Raw genomic sequence first — 27915 nt, 5'->3', positions numbered from 1 at the left:
TTATAAAATACACCTCTAATCAACTTTACGCTTGGCTGCTGATGAAAAGATGCATCTCAAGAGAGCTTGCAGGAGGCGGTAGAACAGCCAGAAGAGCAGCAGCATCACACCCACCACAGTGGCCCATACATCAACATTGTATAATTTGTACCTGGGAATGAATGCATCACACAAGATTATATGCTTAAGATAGAAATAGCATGAAGTATGAGCAATATAAAACTACAATTAGCACAATTATTTGTGGGATATTGCACAGTACTGTACACGTAATAAGCTTGAAGACTGACATAGCCTGTTGCTGTATTTTTTATTGTACAGTACAGAAAGTTCTTGTTATATGTTGCTTTCTTGTTTATAAAGTCATCAGTAACTGACAAAAAAAAAAAAAAAAAAATTAAGGTTCCAGTGATACAAATCTGAAACTGACTATAGAAGTACTGCATTATAACAATAATACATACCACGGCATGTCTAAGGAAGGGCAACGGAGGTGTGTGGCTCCATTATGCCTTAAGACATACTCCACCCAGTATGCTGCCACCTCAGTAGGATGCTGTGGTTGGTCCTTCATCACTGCAGATCGGTGTGCTACCCGTGCTTTTAGCCTGATGATGTTACAAATATCAATCGGTAATATCGTGAGCTTCACATCTTTCTAGTACCTCTTCCTAGGTGATTTACTGTACTTTGCACTCTTCACTTTATTTTTTTCATTTATGTTCTGTTAATACTAGGATATTAATAACATCCAGGGATTATTAAATAACATAACTGCATAAATAACATCCAGGGAATATTAAAGCACTAAAAGCAGAAATAAACTAATAAGGAGGAGACACTATGGAGCTTCTTGAACCAATGAGAATATGGGTCATTTACAACGATAATACTTCAAGGACTAGCTTTTACAATTTCACTCAACAGACACTCACATCAGGTAGTGTGTTAATGGGAGCACAGCATTATCCAGTGCTGTTATACATCAATGAAGTTCCCTTGTTAACATAATCTTTGCAATTAACACCAACCCTAAAAATTATTAAAAACTGTAACTTAAAAAAAATATATATATATATATTACTAAAGACTCAGTCTCTGATGCTGAGAATGGAAGAACACTACTGTACCTACATAGTCTATCTATCTATCTGTCTATTGCCAGATGCCTCAATCCCGTATAGGGTGGCCAAAAACAACTCGCCTCCACGTCACCCTGTCCCTCGTCATTTCACTGCCCTGCTCCCAACTCACACCCCCCTCTCTCATACACCTCTCCACCCCATCCCTCCATCTCATCCTCAGCCTCCCCCTCCCTCTCCCCCTCTCCACCTCACTCACATACACTCTCCTCATCAGTCTCTCATCCCACACAGTCTCAATCCTGTAAATGCTGACACACACACACACACACACACATGCAGGTCGCCGACAGAGACAGAGCTCTCGTGGATCGTGGGGAAATAATCGCCGAATTAACAGTGAAAAGGAGCCCAACCTATTGTGATTATGTGAATGAATACGTTGAGTGGTGGTCCTGTCTGATATTAGTGAAAAAAAGCAGATTTCGGTCAAACAAGAGTACAAAACACAGTGGAAGTGGAAAGTTTAAGTAGGCTGCATTGGCAAAAGGAAGTAGTTCAGTGTTTACATCTGATGGTGGTGAATTTACAGGCTTCTCAGATGAGGATAAGGGTAAATGAGGTACTAAACTGAATCAAACAAGAGTAGCAGGAGTGGTGAAAATGGAGGAAAGGAATGTCCGGGAGTTGAAAAAAGATGTGGACAACAAGTAGAGAGCTGCATTAAAGGACATTAGAACAGGAGAGAGAGATTAAGATACCTCACACCAAGTTGGATAACATCTGCACACGCAGTTCTGAACAAGAAAGGCAAGTTACAGAATTGAAATTGAGTAATGAATCTGCCTCAAATAAAATAAAACAGCTCAAGAGGGAAAATAAGAGGTTGGAAAAGGAAAAGGACAGGATGAAAAGTAAACTAGATAAGCACAAATCAAAATCAAGGATGCATGATGAACATATTAAGGAAATCAAGGAACAACACAAGGGGTGGAAGAAAATTCAAGAGGAAGGAAATATAAATTTGAAAGAGATTACAAAACAACAAAGCAAGGAAAAGGTGGAAAAGGAAGTAGTAGAGAATCTTTAGTCAGGGATGTAGCTGACAAGAAAAAATGTGTGATAATTTCAGGAATAAAAGAAAAATGTATGACAGTAAGATCAGAAAGGGAAAGAGAAGAACTGAGTAAGGCTAAAGAGACAGTATCAATAATTACGGAGGGTAACAACAAAACTCAAGAAAAGACTGAAGAAGTGTTTAGGCTAGGAAAGTACGATGAAGGCGGGGAGAGGCCACTTAAAGTCTCAGGTAATGGTAAATGAAATCATCTACAAAACATGGAAAATTATCAGAAAAGGAGGAGTTCAAGAATGTTTGGATAAGGAGAGATGCAAATGAGGAAGAAGAGCTAAGATAAAGGAGCTAGTAAATGAAGCAAAGGAAAAAAATTAACAGAGAATGGAGGAAGAGAAGACAGTGTTCTACTGGAGAGTTACGGATCAGAAATTAAGGAAGTGGTACCAGAGGAGAGAGGGAGAGAAGAGATAAAGAACAACGAAAAAAGCTGGAAAGTGGCATGTACCACTGTAGATGGTTTAATATTGGCAAGGTTAGAAAACAATGATTTCGTGAGGGTACATGAACCAGATATTATGTGCTTTGTTGAGACCAAGTTAAGAGAGGATATTGATATCCATATGGGAGATGGTAAATACAAACTGTGGAGAAGAGACAGAAAAGAAAAAATGGGAGGAGTGATGACAGTAGTGAAGAACATCATCAATGTGGAAAACATACAACTGGGAGAGGGTAAGGCTGAAGTGATAAATATGAAACTAGAAAATGGAGAGAATGGCCAGAGACATCGCAGTGGTATATGAGGCGTCTAGCAGCAGAGTGACATATGCACCAGGGGGTTACTTTCGAGTAATTAACGCTTAAATTTAAAGAATGTGTACATAAAAGGTATAAAGAAAAAACTAATGTTGTTTTATATCAATGTAATGCTCTCAAAAAATGCAATTTAATGATTCTATTATTTAGAAAAAATAACAAACAAAAACCAAACACACAAATGCACACACCCCCACTGGGGGTCATACACAAAATATTAACATCATCATCATCCAATCCTATGTCGCCCCACAGAGGAGCGTAGGAACCCGGGGCTAGGCAAGTTGGTCCTGACATTTAAGATAAGAGTGACCAGCCTCACTCATCCCTGAGTGGCATTACATGAGCAATCAACCCCAACCACCCCTTGGATATATGGTAAACCTTCCCCGGCTCAATCCGATTGGAGCGCAATAATTACCCACTACACCACCAGGTGCCAAAATTTGGTTATATGGTTACCACCCAGTGTAGTAAATGGTTTCCTGGTGTACAGGAAACAATTTGACTTGTCACTCAATGTAGAGTCACCCACAGGCAGAAGGAAGAGGAAAGAATGTAGGAAAGAAAGACAGACATGGGTTATAATTATGTGATCCAAATAAACATAAAATTTAATAAATTTTGAAAGTTTTATATTAATAATGCAATTTCTTGATTTTTGATTAATTTTTATAGTGTAAACTTTTAATTAAAAGCACTAAAAGCACTCAAAATGGGCAGAGGACAGTGCAGACCATCAACCTTGTGCAAGGTTTAGGGGGACATTGGTGGGGGACTGGCTAAGGCTGGGGGCCAGTACTGAGATGCGGCCTCCCAATGACTAGCCACTCGTGGCCCGTACGTCCTTCTACCATGTGGGAACAGAACTCCTCTATGGGTTTTCAAGGCCTGAAACACGCGACGCTTACCCATCCGCCAGCCAGCCATAAGGGTCCTTTTTGTATGTAGCTTTATACAGAGAGGATCTAGAAGGCTCCACCTACATATTGGCAGGAATAACTCACCATCGGCCATTTTTGGCTCATATGTCACTCTGCCGCTAGACGCCTCATATGTTCCCCCTAAGACAAGGGCATGGAATGACGATGAATACCAGGAGATGTTGTCAGACATGGTTAGTTATCTACAGAAAGTGACTGAGGAAAGCCATAACATAATTCTGACGGGTGATTTTAATTGTAAAGAGGTGAACTGGGAGGAATGGGACTCAGGAGGCAGTGAATATTCATGGGGCACTACAGTATGACCTCTACAACTAGTCATAATACATGTGCAAGCCTTGCCGAGTTAGCCTATTTGCTGAGTGGTAGGGATGAACTTTCAGTTCCCCCCCAGCACACACACACAAAAAAAGGAAAAAATTGAAAAAAAATGGAAAAAATTAAAATTTTTACAATAACCAGTAAAAGCTGCCTTATTATGATTCCTGCAGTTGTAGGATGTATTCCAGGCATGAAGGGGGACTTTTGGTAGTTTTTGGAGGTGTTAGGGGGGCTCATGATCACTTTTGGGAACACCTTTTCTGTACTGTACTTGACATTGTACACTATGTAAAGCACAATTAACACTATAAAGGCCATTAATGTAATGTATTTATCACTTGTACTATACTGGGGAACTAAACACTAAACACTTAAACATTACTGTACAGCACTTATTCACTAAACACTTAACCACTACTGTACATAACTTATTCACTACTGAACTTATCACTTAACCCCTTAATCGCGGGGCGTCACTTTCGTGACGCTTGGGAGCAAGGGATCATACCGCAGGGCGTCGCTTTTGTGATTCTGTGTTATTTTGAATTCACCCGGGCTTCCAAGTGGGGGCTTGTATCATCTATCAGTACTGCCAATGTCCAACACTAGTCAGCACTCCTAATCTCATCTGTACTCCCATCCACTGTTGACAATTTAGCCATTTCTCCCCGTTCTTGACTCCCCTCCCTACCCCCCCTCCATTACCCTATCCTCTCGCCTGCCCGGCCGTGCTAAGCTAAGTAAATCTTCCCTGGAATTTTTCACTGATTTCATCCATTGAAATAAGCCCTATGCCCTATTCTTATACCAAATAATATATACAAGAAAGAAATAAGGTAAGTGAGAGTGCCATACACCTGGAATTGGCTAATTATCACCTGACAACACCTCACGTGCACTCGTTCACTAATTATCGCTGTTTTTTTCCCCTTGAAATATGCCGTATAATCTATTTTCATAATAAATATACATATAAGGAGGGAAGAGAGAAGCCTAAGTGATATTTACATTCACCTGGAACTACCTAATTTATAATGTCAACAAGTGGGTTGGTGGAGGGTTAGTGCCCCTCCCCATAAAACAAATAACTCAAGAGTCAAATGGCCACCCCTTATGGGATTATGGTGTCTGGCAACGGACAGATGGACGGACGGATTGTCTAGATTTCCTGCCAATCATTTCAGTGCTATACATAGCTGTTTCAAGAGCTAACGTTAGTAGTACTGAATATCCCCTAAGTAGGCCTCCACCCGGCCCTCCCTTATCAGTTCACTCTCATCTTCCGAAGTGGAGGTACGTCTATTTCCTCTTACTGACTTCAGGGACTTTTTCACCCCCATGCAAAGGGCCCTGTGACCTTCACCCCCTACTAAACCTCGTGTGGAAAGAGGTAAAGGGCTGACAATTGATAAAAGAGTGACTACGATCTTTCTATTGAGTAAAACAGTGCAAGTGGAATTGTAAATAATGTGTAAACAGCAAGTGAAAGTAATGAATGTAAATATACGTGAACAATGGAAAATAGTTTTATAAGTTACTTCAAGTGACAGTGCATAACACAGTGTAAATAAAATAGAAATGTAAATAACGTAAATAAAATAGAGAACGAAAATAGAAATGTAAATGAGTAGTATTATAAGAATACGAGTATATACCCTAGGAGTAATGAAAGTGAAAGTTTCACTCTAGCATGTCTGAATACTATGAGTTATGAGAGTGAAGATGAAAGTGACATTCACTCTCAATGCTAGTATACAGGACGAGAAAGTGAATGCTACGTATTTTACTGAAAGAAATTGAATCCCTACAGTGACAATAAACTAATACTACTGAAGGAAACTTATGGATAAAGACTGTAGATATATATAAGTGTTATATAGTAATAGAAATATAAAGTGTGAGAAGTTTTATGAACAATAAATGACAGAGTACCAAGAGCGAACTAGCGCAAGTGCGACGGTCAGACGCGCTCATAATTTTCATTGCTTTCACAGTGGTTTTTTTTTTGGAGTATGGATCCCAAACTACTTGAAAATCATAGAGTAGTGTTTATAGTGTCAATATCTGGCTGTGGTAATCATATTACGGGTTGTCAGGAAGTGTAAAGTGGAGACTTCGTTACCCAACTTCAGAGGTCTCCACAAGTCCTACGGTAACTGACGAAGGCTCAACAAACATTCCAGGAGAAAGCTGAAGGTATGTGCCATAAGCATATGTAATTTTAATATTCTAGGACTAATAACTGATTTTTGGCAAATATTTTTTGAGGGTCTGTCGGAGCCCGAATAACCCCACAGCACACGCAAAACATCGGTAAACATGCCCGCGGTGTAGGGGTTAATGACTGTCACTGTCAATCTGAAAAATGTGTTCAGGTAAGTCTGAGGACACAGTGCTGATTAAGCTGCAGGAGGACTCTCTGCTCGTGGATGGCTGAGGCTCCCTGGGTGGAACCCTTAGCTTAAAAAAGTCAGAGATCTTTTTCTGCTTCAATTCAGCATGTTGCCTCCTCATAACAACTACTCTGGCATTTGTGAGGGCTTGATAAAACATATCAAACCCATTGTACTGCACCATTCCCTCCAGACACTTGTCCAGGTGGAAGCAGATCTCAGAGAGTTTCTTTAAAATATTTTGGAGCTTTCCCGAGTTGTAGAGGTTTCCGACTTGAAAGATGACGAATTGTGGAGGTTTTACTGTATACCGTTAAATATAGCAATGAATAATGTAATGGCCCAATGGGTCAACGAAGAGACAAGATTCAGAGGTGATGACAAACCAGCAAGGCTAGATTTACTGCAAACCAAAGAACCTGATGTAATTGAATCCTTGAAATATCTGTGTCCTATAGGAAAAAGTGATCACGTGGTCATTGAGTTCTAGACAATAAAAGGGAATGTGGTGCAAAGAGATGAGCTTTATAGGCAGGGAAGATACAACTTTGGGAATTTTTTGAAAATGCGGATTGGAGAAAATTATGAGAAATGAGAGATACAGAGGAAGTGGGATATCTTTCTAGACCTCTATAACTCAGGAGTGGAAAAACATGTCCCAAGAGTAAGTGGGAAAGAAAACAGGAAGAAGGATTGGTTTAAGCGAAGGTGTATGATAGCAAAAAAAGAGAGGGACATGGGATGGAACAACTGGAGAAAGAGAGGTAATAACAGAACAAAGGAGGAACATAGAAGAACTAGAAATGAATATACAAGAATATGTAGAGAGGAAGAAAGGAACTTTGAAAAAGGTATAATTGACAAATGTAAGGAAGAACCCAAATTGTTTTACAGATTTGTTAATGGCAAATTGAAACAAAAGGAAGGAATCACCAAACTGAAAGTAGAAGGAGAGGTCTATAAAGACGCAGCAATGCAAGATGAAATAAAGAACAAATGTTTCCAATCGGTTTTCACTAAAGAAAGGGATTTTGTGGAGGGGGAGGGAGTGACCAGAAATATAGTGATAAAAGACATAAAAGTGGAAGTGTAGGAAGTGCATAAATTACTGGAAACTCAAGATGTAAGGAAAGCCCCAGGACCGGATGGAATCTCTACTTGGATACCGTACTGAAGGAATGTAGAGAACAACTGGCGGATAAGATTCACAGTTTAACTGTGTGTTCTCTGGAAGAAGGGAAAGTGCCTTGGGAATGGAAGAGGGCCAATGTGGTATGAACTTACAAGGGAGAAAACAAGGAAGAACCCCTTATAGAGCAGTGTCCCTGACCAGTGTAGTTGCAAAATTGTGTGAGGGAATTCTGGAGGGGATGGAGATGAACATTTTGGCTGAAAGTCAGTTTGGATTCAGAAGTGGAAGGTCATGTGTTTCCAACTTGTTGAGCTTTGACTCAAGAGTGATTGAAGTGCTACAGAACAGAGACAGCTGGGGGGACTGTGTGTACTTAGATTTGGAGAAAGCCTTTGACAAGGTACCCCACAAGTGACTAATATGGAAATTGGAGCACATAGGAGGATTGAAGGGAAACCTCCTGGCGTGGATGAGAGACTTCTTGAAAGACAGACAAATGAGGACAGTAATAAAGGACAAGATGTCTGGATGGAGGGAGGTAACAAGTGGAGTCCCACAGGGCTCGGTGTTAGCGTCAGTAATGTTCCTGATTTACGTAAACGATATGGCAGATGGAATGAACATTTATGCAAGTCTGTTTGCTGATGATGCACAGATCTTGAGGAGAGTAGAAGTCAAGGAAGACTGCAAAATGCTACGATTTGAACTGGATAGGATTCATGATTGGAGCCAGATGTGGGAAATGAAATTCAACGCAAAAAAATGTAAAATATTGGAAATGGGAAACAGTACCAAGAGGCCATCAATGAATTATATGATGGGTAATGAACCAATCGCAAAAGCGGGAGAAGGGAAAGATTTGGAAGTGCTGGTCTAGCATACTTTGTCATTGGAAAAACACATTAACAAGATAGTTAGAGAGACATACAATCTCTTGACTAACATAAGAGTGGCATTCCATTACATGGATGAGATGATGAAAAAATTGATAGTGGCCATGATCTGGCCCAGGTTGGAATATGCAGCAGTGTTGTGGTCCCTACACAAAAAGAAAGATATAAACAAGATCGAGAGAATACAAAGAACAGCAACCAAGATGGTCCCTAGCCTGGCAGATCTGTTGTACGGAGAGAGGCTCAAAAAGATGAATCTGCCTTCCCAAGAGAAAAGGAGAGAGAGGGACGACATGATTGCGGTCTTCAGGGCCATGATGGGAGTAGATAAAGTTGACAGAAAAGATCTGTTTGTATGGGATGGGAGAGTAACAAGAGGACATGGAATAAAACTGAAAAAAGCCATGTTGCTTGATGGATATAAAGAAATATAGCTTTCCATACAGATGCATAGACCTGTGGCATAGCCTGGACAAAGAGATCGTCCAGTCTAAAAAATTAAACAAGTTCAAAGCAAAATCTGACTTATTGAGAAAAAGAAACGGGACCCCATGAGCATAGCTCATTTCCTGTATATCGCAACTTGGTAAATACACGCACACACACACACACACACAGGGAGTCATCAGAGGTAGACGTGCGACATCGGCGCTCCGTACCGAAACAACACGGTCAGTGGCATTACCTAAATTAGTATCTTTGAATGAGTCAAGCTCTGTACCAGGTTAGACTAAATGATTTTTCATTATTAAAAGGAAAAAAAAATAATAAGTTTAAACAAGACTGGTTCAAACAGAACAAAGAACCACGAGGAAAAAAAAATGCGCTGAGTCAGCTGGGTTTGTTTAGACTACAGCAACAAGGGGAAAGTGTACATACTCTGTAAGTACATACTCTGTTCATTTAGTATTACAAAATGGATACATACTTCAGTAAAACAAATTTGGAAAAGAAAAGGGATAAAAGTAAAAAGCAAAATGATGATTTCTACCAAGAACTGGTTGAAGTGGAGACTCACAATAGACTGGTTGAACGTGTACACAAACTAGAAATGGCTTTCAAAAATGAAATTGATGAAAGAAAGAAGCAAATGCACTTGCAAAAGGAAGAGATAGAAAAACTAGGAAGGGAGGCCAATAAGAAAGACACAACCATCAGTGAACTAACAGTGCAACTGAGTACGCTTAGGAAGAAAGTGAGTGAAATGGCAAGTACAGTAGTCAATCACGAGAGTGTTATGGAAGAGTTCAAAAATGACACAGAGACAATTAGGCAAGCAAGCAGTCTTATGGACCAGAACAGTGATATTGAGGAGAAGATAACACGGGTGAATGAAGCTGTGCAAAGCTACAAAAATGATATAGAAACCACGTATGCTGAAATGGTGGAAGTAAAGAAAGACTTAGAAACAAGGGTGGAGGAAAAAAGCATTAAAAAGGAAGTGAAAAGAATAATCCAAAACAATCCAAAGTTAGTCAGAGATTCAGTAGAGATAAACAAATCAATAGTAATCACTGGTATTGAAGAGGAAGAAGTTAAAAACAAGATCACAAGAGACAAAAAGGAGATGGCAAATGTAATGAGCTTACTGAAAGAAGTATCAGAGGAAATCTGTAGTAAAGACATAGAGGAACACAAAAGGTTAGGGAAATACGAGAAAAGCAAGACAAGACCTCTAAAGGTGACTTTCCAGAGTGTAAACACTGTGGAAGAGATACTAAAAAATGCAAAGAATCTTATGGAAACAGAGGAGTTCAAAAATGTATGGATAAAAAGATGCCTAACACAAGAGGAACTGGAATTACTGAAAGAGAAAAGGGAGGAAGCAAAAATAAAAAATGAGGGAAGATCAGAAGAGAAGAAGAAGAAATTTTTTTACAAAGTAATAGGATTGCAGGTACGAAAGTGGTACACAAACAGGATGGAAGAAAACGGAGGAAGTTAGTAGAACCATGTCATGACAAGTATATAAACAAGATGATAAAGTTGATGTACTCAAATGTGGATGGAATGGTATCTAAATTACTAGAGATGAATGATTATGTCAGAGAAAATGAACCACAAATAATATGCCTTACTGAAACAAAATTAACAACAAGGATATCCAATGACATACTAAACTTAGAGGAATACAATGTATGGAGAAGAGACAGAAATTTAAAAAAAGGAGGAGGAATTATAATATTAACTAAGAAAAATCTAAAAGTCAAGGAAATAAAACTAGATATACCATCACAAGTAGAACTGATTGCAGTAGAGACTGACACATCTGAAGGTAAAGTAATTGTAGATAATTTGTACATACCACCCAGATCAAACACATGGGAAAGAGACGAATATGAGGACCTGGCAGAGAGTACAATTCAGAGTATAAGATCATTGCTACATAAAATGGAAGAGAAATCGGAAAAAAATTATACTAACTGGGGACTTCAATGCAAATATAAATTGGAATACTCTAGATATAAATAGCCAAGAAAGCTGTTGGAACCAAAAGCTCCTGGATCTCGTACAAGAGTTTTTCTTAACGCAACATGTGAGGGAAACCACCAGAAAAAGAGGACTTGATGTACCTTCAGTGCTAGATCTAATATTTACTAGGCAAGAAAATGATACTGACAGTTTAATATATCACCCTCCACTCGGCAAAAGCGATCATGCAGTACTAAATTATAACTTCAGGATAGCATATGACATAGTAAACAGCAATGACAGTTACAAAAAGAGCCTAAACTATAAAAAGGGAAATTATCAAGACCTAAAGAAGAATTTCTTAGAAGTTGATTGGGAAAATGAGCTTAGAGGACAAGATTTAAATGCTGTATATAAAAAATTTTGTGAATTTTATGAAATAGGAGTCCAGAAGTACATCCCACAGCACAAAGAAGCAGATAAGAAAATACAGAAATGGTTCAATACAGAATGTAAAAAATTAAAAGAAAGAAGAGATTTGTTGTGGAATAGATACAGAAGACAAAATAGTGAAAGGGCGTATAATAATTACAAACAGGCAAGAAACGACTATACAAGAATAAGGAGGGAAGCTCAAAAACAGTTTGAGGAGGATATAATAAATAAAAAGTAGTGATCAACCAAAGCTGTTTTACAGCTATATCAGAAGCAAAACCAAAGTAAAAGATATAATACAATCCATTACGGACGAGGGAATCACTTATACACAAGAGAAAGATATTTGTGAAGCACTAAATAAAAATTTCCAATTAGTTTTTACAGAAGAAAAAAATTTTGAGAGGGACTATGTGGAACACGCATCTCCACACATACTACCAGATATACAAATAGCAGAAAAAGTAATACAGGAGGAGTTAAGTAGATTAGACAGAGGAAAAGCAAGTGGTCCTGATGAAATTTCATGTTGGGTATTACGAGAATGTGCAAAGGAGTTAAGTAAACCATTATTTTTAATTTTCAAGAAATCCTTGAGTCAAGGTAAACTACCTGATATTTGGAAAAAAGCAAATATTGTCCCCTTATTCAAGAAAGGAAATAGACAAAATCCACTCAACTACCGACCAGTATCACTGACCAGTGTTGTAAGCAAGGTATTAGAAAAACTTATAAGAAAAGCTTGGGTAAATCATCTAAAAGAACACAGTATGATATCAGAAAGACAGTTTGGTTTCAGAAAAGGAAAATCATGCGTTACTAATCTGTTGAGCTGCTATGACAGAGTAACAAACACAATACAGGAAAGGGAAGGATGGGTGGACAGTATCTATTTAGATTTCAAGAAAGCTTTTGACACAGTACCACACCAAAGACTTTTATGGAAACTGTACCATCAAGGAGGAATTCGAGGCAAACTGTTTTGTTGGATGCAAGACTTTCTCATAAAAAGAGAAATGAGGACAGTACTAAGAGGAAACTACTGATCATGGAAAGAAGTGACTAGTGGAGTACCACAGGGTTCAGTGCTGGCACCAATCATGTTTTTAGTGTATATAAATGATATAAACAGGAACACTGGAAATGAGAGCTATCTGAATATGTTTGCAGATGATGCAAAAATACAAAGGAGAATTACTAACACAGACTCTTGTAAAGAGCTACAAGAAGAATTAAATAAACTTCATGAATGGAGTAGTACATGGCAAATGGAATTCAATGTGGACAAGTGTCATGTAATCAAGTTTGGTAAAAGTGGAAAAAGACCTGATTGGGATTATAAGTTAGGAAATAAAACCCTATACACATCAGAAAGAGAGAAAGACCTAGGTGTGATTATCAATAACAGACTATCTCCGGCTGACCACATCAGCGAGAAGGTACGGAACATGTATACACTGCTTGCAAATATGAGAATAGCATTCACATACATAAATGAAGACATGCTAAGAAGGATAATAACATCATTTATTAGACCAACCCTGGAATATGCATCAGTAGTCTGGAGTCCTCATCTCAAAAAGCATATAGACAAGATCGAAAAAGTTCAAAGGGCCGCTACAAGATGGATACCAAGCTTAAGGGACCTAAGCTACGAAGAAAGACTAAATAAACTGAATCTACCAACACTACAGGAGAGAAGGAAAAGAGTTGACATGATAATGCTATATAAGTGCATATCAGGAAAGGAGAAAATAGACATAAATGATTACTTAACCTATGGGGAAGCATCAGCAAGAGGACACTGCAAAAAACTGCATAAGAAGAGAGGTGATAAAGACGTAAGGAAATTCAGTTTCCCAAACAGAGCAATTGATCAATGGAATGCGCTACCGAATGAAATAGTGTGTGCCAAAACAATTCACAAATTTAAGGATATGTACGATAAATATGGTTTAAGTCACGGGACAGTACGAGCTTGACTCATTCCTGTAAAGATACAATTAGGTAAGAACAATTAGGTAAGGTAAGAACACAATGACAAGGATGGGATATTTATCCTCTCTGTAATGGCTTAAAGATAAACCTAAGGCCTGTGTTTCAAACACCTTCACTGTTCATACCACCATAAAGAAAAGGGAATGAAACTACTGCCACTTTCTCCTTAGACTTATGTCTTGAAAGATACAATGGAATGCTGCTCTAAATCTCACTGCACCACATGGCATGGGAAAAAGGATGATGATGATGATGATGATGATGATGACAGTGTTAACTCATTACAGTACTGTACTGAAAAACTTACTCTTGGTTTGTCATTAAATAATGGATTTTCTCTTTTAGTGTGTCTGGAGTGAGGTCATCCCAAAGCAGCACACTACCCCAGCCGTCAGCCTCCACCTCCACCATGTTGCTCTCCTGGTCTGTACAGACAGGCATTCCCAGGACAGGCACCCCATGATACATGGACTCAAGGGTGCTGAGCAGTCCCCCGTGGGTGATGAACAGTCGCAATCGTGGGTCACCTGAGGGAATGGTCACTAAGCCTAGCTTGTAAACTGGAATATAATTCAAAAATTTCCACACATAATACAAATACTTTTCCAGGAAAGATATGGCAACAGCTATAGACCAGCTCACTACAGAAGCATTAATTAGAACAAAAAACCTAAAGTTCCCACCAAGAATATCCTGCTGAGGGAGCCACTTGCCCAGGCGGACATTGGGGGGAAGGTCGTCCATGGTGTCCTTGTCCCACTTCCACAGTACTCTCTGCTTCAGTGATCCAAACACCTTCACCAAAGTCTTGCGATGCCTATGCAAAGTTCAATACAAAAATGGTCATTTCTTTGCCCAACAAACAGCTTCCAAATATATCAATTGTGCTGCAAGTATGTGGAGCTGCAGTTTTCTGGCATTCACTTTCCATGAGTATTGAAATAAGAATGTACTATTACATCACCTTCAGTACAATAATGTTTTGGGTATTTTACTCTACATTCTGTCAGACGATTTTGCTCAGCTCAGAAGAATCCTCTTTAACCAGGGGAACTAGAAAGGATCTATATGTAGTTTGTACTGCCACTCCTTGTTTTTAAGACCCTCTACACAAGATGCCTGTACAGTTTATATCATATATCTCACTCACTCCTCTGGCATGCTAGATGGTGTCACTGCTGAGCCAATACTGAAGAAAATAAAGCCATCACTGCCAGCACCCTTCACCCAATCATCAAGATCCTGAAAAGAAAGGATAGCCTGTTGTTCTATCAATAGGTTAGGAAACCGTACTGTTGTCTACAAATATGTGGTACAGAGATGACTGCATGCTTTTAGAACATTTAATGCCATTAACTCTTTAACTGCTAACCTCACTGATCAATGATCTTGGTTTATCAGCTGGCAACTACTATCCCCATCAATCAATGACTGATATCTTGCATTTCACAGGGGACATGGAGGTAATTTTTTGCTTAACTTAAGGGTTCGGTACAATGGTAGTCACTTAGCTTTTTCAACCAAGTGATGTTCATTTTTTTCCATCTTTGCTACCCTCAGATGATAACACTGTGCAGTACTCAGATTACAGATAAATATCTTGTTGTTAATGAATTAATGAAGGAAATATCTAACCCCTGCAACATAAGAAGTCTCCTCCAAGCCGAACAAAATTATCTCTGCTGAATGAAAAGTTTTTCCATGCTGAATAAGACTGTCTGGGTGTTGAAAGAATATAATACAAAGTACAAAAATTTTCCACACAACTATAATCCGTTCATTTTTACTAGGCAGAGATTTTTGTCATGTTGTGTACATCATTGCTGTGAAGTGATTTAAAAGTTCCAAGCTATGATAGCCCAGCCCAGGGATATTATGCCTGCCACATATACTGCTACCATAATATACCTATGAATTTAATTTCCACTTATCCCCAAATTTACAGTACAGTAGAAACTGTATGTAAACATCCATTACTTACATAAGAACACCCTCTATCAGCATAAAAATTTTCTTTCCATCTTTAATTGGCCCAGACCTTCATTTTTTTGCAGCTTCTTTCATAAAGCTCAATGGCAGAAAAGACAATATCATGGTTCTACATCATTCCCAAAGCACTTCTTCATGACCAGCATTGTACAATTACTCTTAATATTAACCACTTATTGTAACTAAGCACTCAAGATAAAGAGATGTCAATTTCAGGCCAAGCTTATAAGAAAAAAAAGTGTATAAATTAATGTTCCTAACCTTGGGGAGAGGCTGTGCAGGACCACAATGGATGCCCCCTAAATGGATTACAGATGGGACATGTGGCCGTGGCGGAAAATCAACAGTTTTCACACTGCAAAGAATAATGAATGGTTAAGGCTAGGCTATATGGTCATAGCAGGAAATCAACAGTTTCTACACTGCATGGAAAAGTGAACGGCTAAGCCTTACCCAGGAAGTTATGAATGATATAAGCAGTGACAAAGGAAGGGACAGCGAAAGAGCTTGGGTGTTTAATTTCTAACATCTCACTGAAGACAGTTTGGGATACGTTATTGTCATAGTGTCCCTGCATAAACTCTGTGGCTATAATTCATCCACCTTAACTTCGTGGTGACATTTGTCTTCTTGCACAATAGTTTATTTCATGTAGTTTAAGGGCAGAATAAGATGCCTCAACATCCTTTCCATAACCCTTTCTTGTGACTTGCAACATACTTTCACCTCTTGTTACAGGTCAGAATTCTAGATGAAGAGAAGGTAATTTTAGGCAAATGTAAAGTTAACCAACTGTACAACCAGAAATACAGAAGGAACAGTGCCCCAGTGAACGTACTGCACCATACCTGTTGATCAATTCGAGACTGGTATTGTAGCGGAGTACGGACAGACTGGGCATGTCTTCAGGGCACAAACCTCGACGGCGACACTCATTTTCCATACTGCAACACCAAGATGACTACAATAATGGTTTCCTTCCTTGTACTATACCCATACAGTATCAACAATTTTTTATTCTTACATAGCTTACAACAGTGACTCGCCTTATTTGCAGTTTGTACTAATAGGTGCTGGAGAGAGAGACTTTTATGGGGTGGCACCAATATACAGTGGCTGGTTGGCTATGCCACCTGGCTCTCACCTACTTCTCTATCCCTTGAGGAGGATGGTGGAGTGTCACAGAAGGGCAACTTCAGCCTGCAGACCACCAGGTTCATGTTACAGAAGCTGGGGCTGCATTTTTTTTTTTTTTTAATGCAAGAAAGAAGGTACCAAAGGCCAGGGGCATGCACACCGTTCCTTCCAAGGAAAAAAACAAAAATAATACAAAAAAGAGCCCAATTCAAGATCCGTTCATTTCGACATGCCTGGGCACACTGCAATTGAAAGACTGGAGATCATAGGAAGTAGGAAATACAGACAGAGGGAGACAGTTCCAGAGTTGACCTGTTGCATGAATGAAGGACTGGGAGTAACAGTTAACTCTTGCATTTGAGAGTTGGAGGGATGCAAGCAGACAGTTCAGAGGAGCAGTGACCATTGAAGTAGCGACAGAAAAGAGATGAAGATGCAACAGTGCGGCGAAGAGACGGAGGTTGGAGGGAGCCAGTAAGAGAAGGAGAGCTGATGGGACGAAAGGCCTTTGACTTCACCCTACAAAGAGCTCTATGTGGGGAGCCTCCCCACCCATGAGAGTTGTTCTCTAAATGGGGGTGAATAAAACCTGTGTATAAAGGCAACAATTGTGCAGGGGTAAAGAAGGTACGGAGTCGGTTTAGCACACCTAATCTCTTGGAAACAGATTTTACAAGAGATGCAATATGATCTTTCCAAGATAAGTCCCAAGTGAATGAAACCCCAAGCATGTTCAAAGATGATGCAGGATTGAGCTGGATATTATTAAACATTAGTGGGTACTCCTGTGGAAGACTGTGTCGGGTTGATGCATTAAAAACAAGATTATTTTTACCCCAGTCAGAGATACAAGCCAAGTCAGACATTAGGTTACCCATAGCCTCATCCCTTGTCTGTTCAAGCAACTGCTTAGATGGACGTTGAGGGAACCGAATGGAAAGGTGAAAGGTGGAATCATCAGTGTACGAGTGGATAGGGTTATATGTACAGCTTAGAAGGTATAGAAGGAAGAGCATCGGTGATAGGACAGAGCCCTGGGGAACACCACTGCTGATAGATCTAGGAGAAGAACAATGACCATCTACAACAGCGGGTATAGAACTACCAGAAAGGAAGCTAGAGATGAAGGCACAGATAGAAGGATAGAAACCATAAGAGGGCAGTTTGGAAATTAAAGATTTATGCCAGACTCAATCAAAAGCCTTTGAGATGTCAAGGCGATGGTAAAGCTTTCGCCAAAGTCCCGAAAGTAGGATGACCAGGAGTCTGAATGGTAGGTGAGAAGATCGCCAGTGAAGCATCCCTGATGGAACCCATACTGACGATCAGAAAGAAGGTTGTGATAGGAGAGATGCTTTAAATTTTTCTGTTAAGAATTTACTTAAAAACTTTTGAGACAGGATGTTAAAGCAATTGGACGATAGTTAGAGGGTTGGGAATGGTCACCCTTCTTTGGGACTGGCTGAATGAGAGCAAACTTCCAGCAAGAAGGAAAGGTACAAGTTGAAAGATAAGGGCGAAAGAGTTTACCTAGGCAGGGTGTAAGCACAGATGCACAGTTCTTGAGGACAACAGGAGGGACTCCATCAGGCCCATATGCCTTGTTAGTATTAAGGCCTGTGATTGCAGAAAATACATCAGCTGAAGAAATTTTAATGTCGATGGAGGAGCAGCACCGGAATCGTCTAAGGTGGAATTGGAGGAGAAAGTCTGAGTGAAGAGATCTGCTTTATCAGTGGAAGAAATAGCTACAGAGCCATCAGAATAGAAAAGAGGAGGGAAGGACGATGAGGTAAAGTTGTTAGAAAGGTTTTTGGCAAGGTGCCAGAAGGAGCGGGAAGAATTCGAGTTGGAGAGCTAGGAGCATTTAGTACGACTGAAATTATTTTTAGCAAAGCGAAGAACAGACTTAGCACGATTCTGGGCAGAAACATAAGCAAGATGTGATTCAGGGGTGGGTTGGTTCTGGTACCTTGTATACAGTAGGCCCTCCCCTTGTTGCGGACAGCATTAGAACAAGCGTGATTAAACCAAGGCTTTCTTGCATTAGTCAAAGGATATGAGAAGGGAATGCATGCTTCCATGCCCAAGAGAATAACCTCCATAATGTGCAATGCACACTACTTTTGTCCCACCAATATTTCATCCTTACACAAAACCAACTCCCTTAACTCTTCAGTCTGAAGATGCAATTATAACTTTATTATTGTTACCAATTGATCATTTTATTTAGCTTTCGTGAGGACCTTACATGGAGGACTGGGATTATTGGAATATTTTTACAATGTAGATGATGATGATGTTTCACTTGAAGAGATATCCCATAAACTACATACCTGTAAGGTGAGAGCAAAAATACAACAAAAAGTCACTATCAGCTGAAATGGTTATATGCTTTAGATATGATATTCAACTACGGTCAGATTTTTTTTTTTTTTTTTCCCAGATATTTTTGACAAAAAACAGTACTTTACAGCACAAAATATTGGTCTTGTCAAATGTTTTTCATAGATACAAATGCGCCCTGATCCACTTGCACAGAAAATGTAATTAGCAATTTCATTTGAACAATTTCCTTTTTTTTTTTTTTTTTTTTTTTTTTTTGCTACATTTAGAGTGTCTACCTAGGTCTGCCATCCCCATGGACCAGTGTATCTATAGGGTTAAGCATTATTAATTTTCTTTGGTTGCACATCACCAACTTGATAACACTTTCTTCTTCAATTCCTACAAGAATTTCATCATATTTCAGGACTACATTCTAATTGCAAACAACATACATTTCACTAAAACAATAAGACAACAACATGCAGCACTGTATTGTAAATTTTCTTATATGAGGCTAAGGTACGAAACATGTTGAGTATCATTAAATACTTAACATCCAAAGTTCAACACAATACATGACAGCAGATTAACCTTAATAATGACAAATAAAATTATTACCTACCTCAAGCTAACATAGTACAGTGCTCAGTAACAATTCCAAACAAGACGTCTCAGAATTTTAATTTGGCTCTCTGTTATTTTAATTTTATTTTTCTTGGAGGGAACAACTTTGCAGGTCTATGGATTGTGGTTCCTTCTTCCTTGCATAAAAAAAAAAAAAAAAAAAAAAAAGACTGACAGTCTATTGTGTAATGGTCACTGGGCCCATTACACTAAAATAACCTTAATAAATGGAACAAAACTATTACATACCTTGGGACGACATGGTACTCAAATACAATCTCGGACAAGACATCTGCAAGGGTACTGACGGCCCTTTGTGTATAGGTCATCGGATGCATGAAATTAAAGAATCGGGAAACAACATAGGAAGGGAAGTTTATATTTCCTATGAGAGCAGAAAAGGGAGCCATCCGTACAACTGGGTTAACATATATGAAGGGCAGCTGTGGAAGAAACAAACATATGTATAAGAAAGCATTAAAACAAAGTAAGGTACACAAATCATATAAAACAAACAAGCATAAGTATCAGCAGTACATGTAGAAGAATCAAAAGATGAAACCTAGTAAAATTTGTTCATTCAAAAAGATAGTCAAACATACACACCAAAATCTGACTCTGTTGGTGGATTACATGGAAACATTGCATTTGAGATGACTGAAATTCAAAGGCATGTAAACGAAACAGACTAAGAAAACCTGTTCCAGAGTTATATAGATAAGAGCATGAACACTAGGGTGGGATTCTCAAACATATTTATGATCAATTCATTGTCATAACTGTCGTTTGACTTTTGCAGGTAGGATAAGAAGTATGCACAATATAACCACGTGCTTTGTTCTTTCTGTGAGAGATTAAATCAATTACCAAAGAAAAAAAAAATGTCACCTTGGCTTTCTATGAAGAGCATGGAAAGGAAAGTCTGTACTTATTAAAAAAAAAAAAAAAAAAAAATCACTTACAGTGCTGGAGGGAAATATGTAACCTTGACTCTGTACAGAGACCAAGGAAAGGAAAGTGCATAATCTTTTTGTGTGCCTAGTACTTCCTGTAAAAATACGTCTTAAATTACATCAGGGAATGATCATAATTACGTTTGAAACTCCCACCACCTGTTCGCTTCATTTCATTTATCAAGGCTTCAGCATACATGCATGTGTTGGCCTTTGTCACCTAATGGCAACTTTCCACAGTTCTTGATCTCTAGGATGCTCTCTATTTAGTCCCCTTAACCTTGAGGACATATTGTATGGCCTCATGTTAGGTTTTTTGGACTGCCTCTTGCAACCCTAACTTCAATATTCACACCCCACACCTCCCACATCCAGTTTATACCCTCCATTCTCTCCACATGCCCAAACCAACCAAAAAGAATATACAGTAAAACCTCTACAACTTGGCAAATACATGTACAAGCCTTGCCGAGTTAGCCTATTTGCCAATTTGTAGGGTGAACTTTCAGTTTCCCCCCAGAAAAAAAAAAAAAAAAAGTTTTACAATAAACAGTAAAAGCTGCCTTACCATGATTCCATGCACTTGTAGGGTGTATTCCAGGCATGGAGGAGGACTTTTGGTAGTTTTTGGAGGTGTTAGTGGGGCTCAAGATCAGTTTTGGGCAAACCTTTACTGTACTGTACTTGTCACTGTACACTATGTAAAGCACAATTAACACTATAAAGGCCATTACTGTAATGTATTTATCATTTGTACTATACTAGAGAACTAAACACTAAACACTTAACATTACTGTACAACTCGGCATCTTACCAAGTTGGGGGGATTTTTGCTGACTCTCTTCCTCTCACGTGCGCATTTTGGGGAATTTTTGAATTTTGATTTTTTAAATGAATATTTTGGAGCCTTCCCGAATTGTAGAGGTTTCCGACTTGAAGGCTGCCAAATTGTAGAGGTTTTACTGTACTGTACACAGTGGTTCATTCACTCCACATGGCCACTTTTTGTGTATTTACCTACTTGTGATATACAGGAAATGAGCTACGCTCGTGGGGTACTGTCTCTGTTTCTCAGTAAGTCAATTTAGCTTTAAACTCATTTAAGTTTTTAGACTGGACGATCTCTTTGTCCAGGCTATTCCACAGGTCTATACATCTATAAGGAAAACTATATTTCTTGATATCCTTCAAGCAGCTTGGCTTCTTCAGTTTCATCCCGTGTCCTCTTGTTACTCTCTTATCCCATAAAAACAGATCTTCTTTGTCAATTTTATCTACTCCCATCATGGTCCTGAACACTGCAATCATGTCGCCTCTCTTTCTCCTTTCTTCTAAGGAAGGCAAATCTAGCTTTTCCAGCCTCTCTCTGTACGACAGATCTGACAGACTGGGGACCATCTTGGTTGCTGTTCTTTGTATTCTCTCAATCTTGTTTATATCTTTCTTTCTGTGTGGGGACCACACTACTGCTGCATATTCTAACCTGGGGCAAATCATGGCCACTAACAATTTTTTCATCATCTCCTTATCCATATAATGAAAAGCCACTCTCATATTAGTCAGGAGTTTATACATCTCTCCAACTGTCTTGTTAATGTGTTTTTCAGGTGACAAACTGTCCTGGACCAGCACACCCAAATTTTTCTCTTCTCTCGCTTTTGTGATTAGTTCATTACCCATCAAATAATTCAATGATGGCCTCTTGATACTTTTACCCATTTCCAATATTTTACACTTCTTTGCATTGAATTTCATTTCCCACATCCGGCTCCATTCGTGATCTTATCCAGATCCTCCTGCAGCATTTTGCAATCCTCCTCAACCTCTACCTTCCTCATGATCTTTGCATCATCAGCAAACAGACTTTCATAACTGTTCACTCCATCTACCATATCATTTACGTAAATCAGGAACATTACTGGCACCAACACTGAGCCCTGTGGGACTCCACTTGTTTCTTCCCTCCATCCAGACATCTCCTTTATTACTGTCCTCATTTGTCTGTCTCTCAAAAAGTCTCTCATCCATTCCAGGATGTTCCCCTTCAGTCCTCCTATATGCTCTGGTTTCCACATTAGTCTCTAATGGGGTACCTTGTCAATGGCCTTCTCCAAATCTAAATACTCACAATCCACCCAACCTTCTCTTTCCTGTAGCACGTCAATCACTCTTGAGTAAAAACTCAACAAGTTGGAATCACATGACCTTCAACTTCTAAATCCAAACTGACAATCAGCCAAAATATTCATCTCTTCCAGATATTTTATCCATCTGTCTTTCAGAATTCTCTCGGACAATTTTGCGACCACGCTGGTTAGGGACACTGGTCTATAATTCAGGGGTTCTTCCCTGTTTCCTCCCTTATAAACTGGTACCACATTTGCCATCTTCCATTCTTGAGGCACTTTCCCCTCTTCCAGAGAACACACAATTAAACTGTGAATCTTATCTGCCAGTTGTTCTCTACATTCCTTCAGTACCCAATTAGAGATTCCATCTGGTCCTGGGTCTTTCCTTATATCATGAGTTTCCAGTAATTCATACATTTCCTGTACTTCCACTTTTATATCTTTCATCACTACATTTCTAATCACTCCCGCCCCTTCCACAAACTCCTTTTCATTAGTGAAAACTGACTGGAAACGTTTGTTCATTATTTTTGCTTGCATTGCCGCATCCTTATAGACCTCTCCTTCTACTTTCAGTTTGGTGATTCCTTCCTTTTGTTTCAGTTTGCCATTAACAAATCTATAAAACAGTTTGAGTTCATCCTTACAGTAGTCTATTATACCTTTTTCAAAATTCCTTTCTTCTTCTCTGCGTATTCTTGTGTATTCATTTCTAGTTCTTTTATATACTTCCTTTGTTCTGTTGTTACCTCTCTTTCTCCAATTGTTCCACGCCGTGTCTCTCTCTTTTTTTGCTATCATACACCTTCTATTAAACCACTAATTTTTCCAGTTTCCTTTCCCCTTTACTCTTGGCACAAATTTTTCCACTCCCGAATTATAGAGGTCTAGAAAAATATCCCACTTCCTCTGTATCTCTCTTGTTTCTCTGAATTTTCTCCAATCGGCATTTTCAATTTTTTTTTTCAATCCTGTAAAGTTTGTTTTCCCAAAGTTGTACCTTCCCTGCCTATAAAGCTCGTCTCTTGGCTCCATGTTCCATGTTATCATCTGGAACTCAGTGACCACATGATCACTTTTTCCAACAGGACACAGATATTTTAAGGATTCTATTACATTGGGTTCTTTGGTAAACAGTAAGTCTAGTCTTGCTGGTGTGTCCTCACCTCGGAACCGTGTCTCTTCTTTGACCCATTGCGTCATCACATTGTTCATTGCTATATTTAATAATATAATGCCCCACGAATCCTCGCTGCCTCCTGAGTCCCATTCCTCCCAGTTCACCTCTTTACAATTGACGTCACCCATTAAAATTATATTGTTGCTTTTCTCAATCATTTTCTGTAAATAATTTGCCATGTCTGACAGCATTTCCTGGTATTCATCATCACTCCATGCTCTTGTCTTAGGGGGAACATACACTACTGCCATGTCTCCCTTGTTATTCTCTCCAGTTTCTAATTTCATATTTATCACTTTGGCCCTGCCTTCTCCCATTTCCACGGTATCTACATTTATGTTGTTCTTCACTGCTATCATCACTCCTCCTCCTGTTTTTTCTTTTCTGGCTCTTCTCCACAGTTTGTATTTACCATCTCCCATATGAACATCAATATCTTCTCTTAACTTGGTCTCTACAAAGCACATAACGACAGGTTCATGTATCCTCAAAAAATCGTTGATTTCTAGCCTTGCCAATATTAAACCATCAACATTAGTATATGCCATCTTCCAATTATTGACGTTTTCTATAACCTCTTTTCTCCTTCTCTCCGCCGGTACCACTTCCTTAACTTCTGATCCATGACTCTCCAATAAAACACTGTCTTCTCTTCCTCCGTTCTCTGTTCGTTTTTTACCTTTGCTTCCTTTACTAACTCGTTTATTTTAGCTCTTTCTTCCTCATTTGCATCTGTCCTTATCCAAACATTTTTAAACCCTTCCTTGTCCGATAATTTCCATGTTCTACTGACAATTTCGTTAACTGTTGCTTGGGACTTAAACTTTACCTTCAATGGCCTTGCCCCTCCTTCCTCGTACTTTCCTAACCTAAACACCTCTTCAATCTCTTCTTGAGCTTCGTTGTTTTCCTCCATGACTATTGATATTATTTCTTTAACTTTACTTAGTTCTTCTCTTCCTCTTTCTGATCTTATTGTCATACGTTTTTCTTTAAGTCCTGAAATTATTATACATTTTTTCTTATCTGCTACATCTCTAACTAAAGATCCTCTACTTCTCAACACCCTAACCACTTCCCTCTCCACTTTTTCCTTGCTTTGTTGTTCTATAATCTCTCTCAAATTTACATTTCCCTCTTCCTGAACTTTCTTTCACCCCTTATGTTGCTCCTTGATTTCTTTAATATGCTCGTCCTGTATTCTTGATTTGGATTGGTGCAACACAACAGTAAAAAAATTGGTCGCAACATTCAATCCTATATCCTATCAGTGGGTCTCTCACAGTGCGTGGAAGGAATACATTATTTTATATGCAGTAATTCCTCATATGTATCATACTTTCACTTACCACATTTTTTCATTATACACCTGTTAATCAACACAGAAAAACTTTTGAATGAAAATATTATTGTTCATTATTAAGAGATCATGATGTGCAATGAAGGGTCCAGGTTGATACAACACACTGGCTTCATCCCAATATGTCATTCATCTCTTTGTTTAATATATTATCCAGAAACATCTAATCACAACATCAAGTACATTCTGAAACTTATTGGCAATCATGGATATGGCTTTTTAGTAAATGAGAACATAAAGATTTGTGCTGGAGCATAACCCAATCTTTAATCATTTTTCACTTAAAATATCTAAGCAGACTATGGTGTTATCGCACTGGTGCCCATGGTTCTTTACAAGTGATGGAATCATGTACTCTAATAAAGTAGGGAACCCCAGGATATAGAACTATGACCTCAGCAACTCTTAGGAGACAGGTGGAAGATGTTACACTTAATACCTTTCAGCAAAATCACCCACACAGAAACCCCGGGGACTGATATGTTAAGCGAGGAATTACTGTAGAGTAAGGAACAAAGTCCCAACAATAAATTAAAAAAAACAACAACAAAAACAGAGAAATTACCTTCTTTTGGTGAACAACTGACAGAAAACAGCTGGAGAGAAATCCAGACATCATTATGAGATCAAACTCTTCTTTTAGAAGATTTTGCACTTCTTGCTTTTCTAAGGCATCAGAACATATTTTTGGCGCCTGCTGCATGAGAGAGAGTGGGCCCATCAATTTTCCCTCAAAGAAGTTAGGGACAATCTTGGATATACCCGTGTCCGGGAGCACAACCTCTCGCACATTCTGATGCACTTTTGATGGTTTGTAAGGAGAAACCATTGTGACCTGCAAAATAATACTTATTAACAATATTATTCATTGTACACTATGTGTACAGTATTTAATAATTTTTTTAAAATGTCTGAATGTCTATACAGATTTGTATACCCTCTTCACAACAATAATCCACCCTATATTATCTATCTATGGGCAGATGTCTTCATCCCATTGAGGATGGCCACAAACTGCCTCCATGTTACCCTGACCTCTGCAACTAGGCCACCCTCCTCCCAACTCACACCCCCCTTTCTTATATACTGTATATATTTCCCCTCCATCTCTCCACCTCATCCCTGATATTGTACAATACATACTGTGTATATATTTTAGTTCTTGATCTTCTCATATTTATCATCCACCCTAGGATGGACCACTTGATGAAGAGCTTTGAAACTCATTCCATTAACCCCTTCACCATAAGAGGTCTTTCTAGAGCTGAATACAGCTGTCTGGAAGTTACAAAAATTGAAATACAGTATCATAAACAACATCAGAGGTTTGAAGAATACCACATTAACCAATAAAGTAACTACAATATAGTAAGTGTATGAAATATGTATTAAACTAAAGTATACAGGCATTAATCAGGCCATGTTTTGTGAACAATGTTACAGTTACTGTCATTACTGTTTAGGTAAGGGAAAATGTACTGAGGGCAGGATATGGGGCAGTCTGCAAAGAGTGGTAGTATGAGGAACCAGTGAGTATGTATGTATAGTACTTGTATGTATGTATGTATGTATGTATGTATATACAGTACAGTATGTATGTATGTACTGTGTGTAAGTATGTACTGCGTGTATGTATGAATTAGACAGGGGACGGTGATTTAAGGGGCAAATATAAGAAAAGTTGTGTATGATGTGGTAGTATATTAAGGGACACAGTTTGGGGGCAGTGTAAAGAAGGTCAGCATGTAATGGGGTCTATAAAAGCCTGCATTGCTTAGAGGCAAAGTGGGGATCCTCTCTTTGGCTCAGTGGTAATGTGTGCACGTTTAGAGCATGAGGGCATGAGATTGAATCTCAGTCAGACCAGTGATTAATTTGTCATGTTTCATTTCGGTTACTACAAGTATAAGAGTGGTGGGGTCAGTGTGACATGGCAGTCCAATCCAAGTCACCTGATGGCCACGGTCTGCCAGCGGGTTAATAATGCCCATGTAGAAATTCTTGTGGCTCTTTGATGATATGGGACTGAGGAAGAGGATGCGACCCGCCTGGACAGATGACACACACGCCACCACAGCTGCCACCAGCAACCACACCCGCATCTGTACACGAGAAAGTGCAGTTCAGGGGTGTAATGGCATACTGTTGTTCTTTAATAAATGCACTTAAATTCACCATCCTACTTTCAGCTTGAGATGAACGTATTTTGCATGTGCACGGCATAGGTATATGATTAGTCTTATCATACCAAATAAAAAGGAATTGTGAGTGACTGCCAATTAATTATCAGGGTATATCACTAAACGATAAACTTTCTAATTGGAGTGCTACTGAAACAGTACATATATACTGTATAAAAATAATCTATAGGCTCCAAGAAAAAAGTTTGGTGGTGATTTTATAAGGAAAAGGCTACAATAGGCATTTCCAAGTAACCACGAGATTCACAGCAGAGGAAGAGAAGAGGAAAGGGAAGATTTAACACATTAGTGGTATGACCTACTTGAGGAGGAAATGTGTCCCACTCTCATTTTTCTAGGCTGGAGAATTTTGTTCTATAAAACACAGCAAGTCTTCGCTATGGCTCGTGTTTTCTATGTTCTTTTTTGTTATTCAGCTCACAGCAAACTAATGAAAAAAATTGCCTGCCTAAGTTCCATTTCTAACTCCTAAGCTGATCTGCAAATTCCCCTAAATACATTAAAAAAAAA

At 38.9% G+C, this 27915-nt stretch overlaps 1 protein-coding gene across 1 annotated transcript; it reads right to left on the bottom strand.

The window, feature by feature from the left end:
• Positions 1-15: 15 nt before the first annotated feature.
• LOC145404356 (UDP-glycosyltransferase UGT5-like) lies at positions 16-27306 on the bottom strand. Its single transcript, XM_080275877.1, has 10 exons — positions 27157-27306; positions 25770-26039; positions 19832-20025; positions 16342-16437; positions 15755-15848; positions 14655-14746; positions 14188-14321; positions 13812-14031; positions 465-608; positions 16-151 (listed from the first exon to the last, which is right to left on the bottom strand). The coding sequence occupies exons 1-10, from the start codon at positions 27304-27306 to the stop codon at positions 16-18; spliced, it is 1530 nt and encodes a 509-aa protein (XP_080132003.1).
• Between the last annotated feature and the right edge of the window lie 609 nt (positions 27307-27915).

The sequence above is a fragment of the Coenobita brevimanus genome, chromosome 63 (genome assembly GCF_032717465.1).
Source record: "Coenobita brevimanus isolate Jiangsu-jjx chromosome 63, ASM3271746v2, whole genome shotgun sequence".
Classification (NCBI taxonomy): Eukaryota; Metazoa; Arthropoda; class Malacostraca; order Decapoda; family Coenobitidae; genus Coenobita; species Coenobita brevimanus.
The sequence above is the reverse complement of the archived record's forward strand: the minus strand, read 5'-3'. Positions and strand labels throughout refer to the sequence as shown.

Coding starts and splice junctions, on each gene's coding strand:
- LOC145404356 (XM_080275877.1), bottom strand. CDS start 27,306: ATGCGGGTGTGGTTGCTGGTGGCAGCTGTGGTGGCGTGTGTGTCATCT. Junction 20,026..25,769: donor CAGTTGTTCACCAAAAGAAG/GTAATTTCTCTG, acceptor TTTCTTCCACAG/CTGCCCTTCATATATGTTAA. Junction 14,747..15,754: donor CTGCACAGCCTCTCCCCAAG/GTTAGGAACATT, acceptor CTTTCTTTTCAG/GATCTTGATGATTGGGTGAA.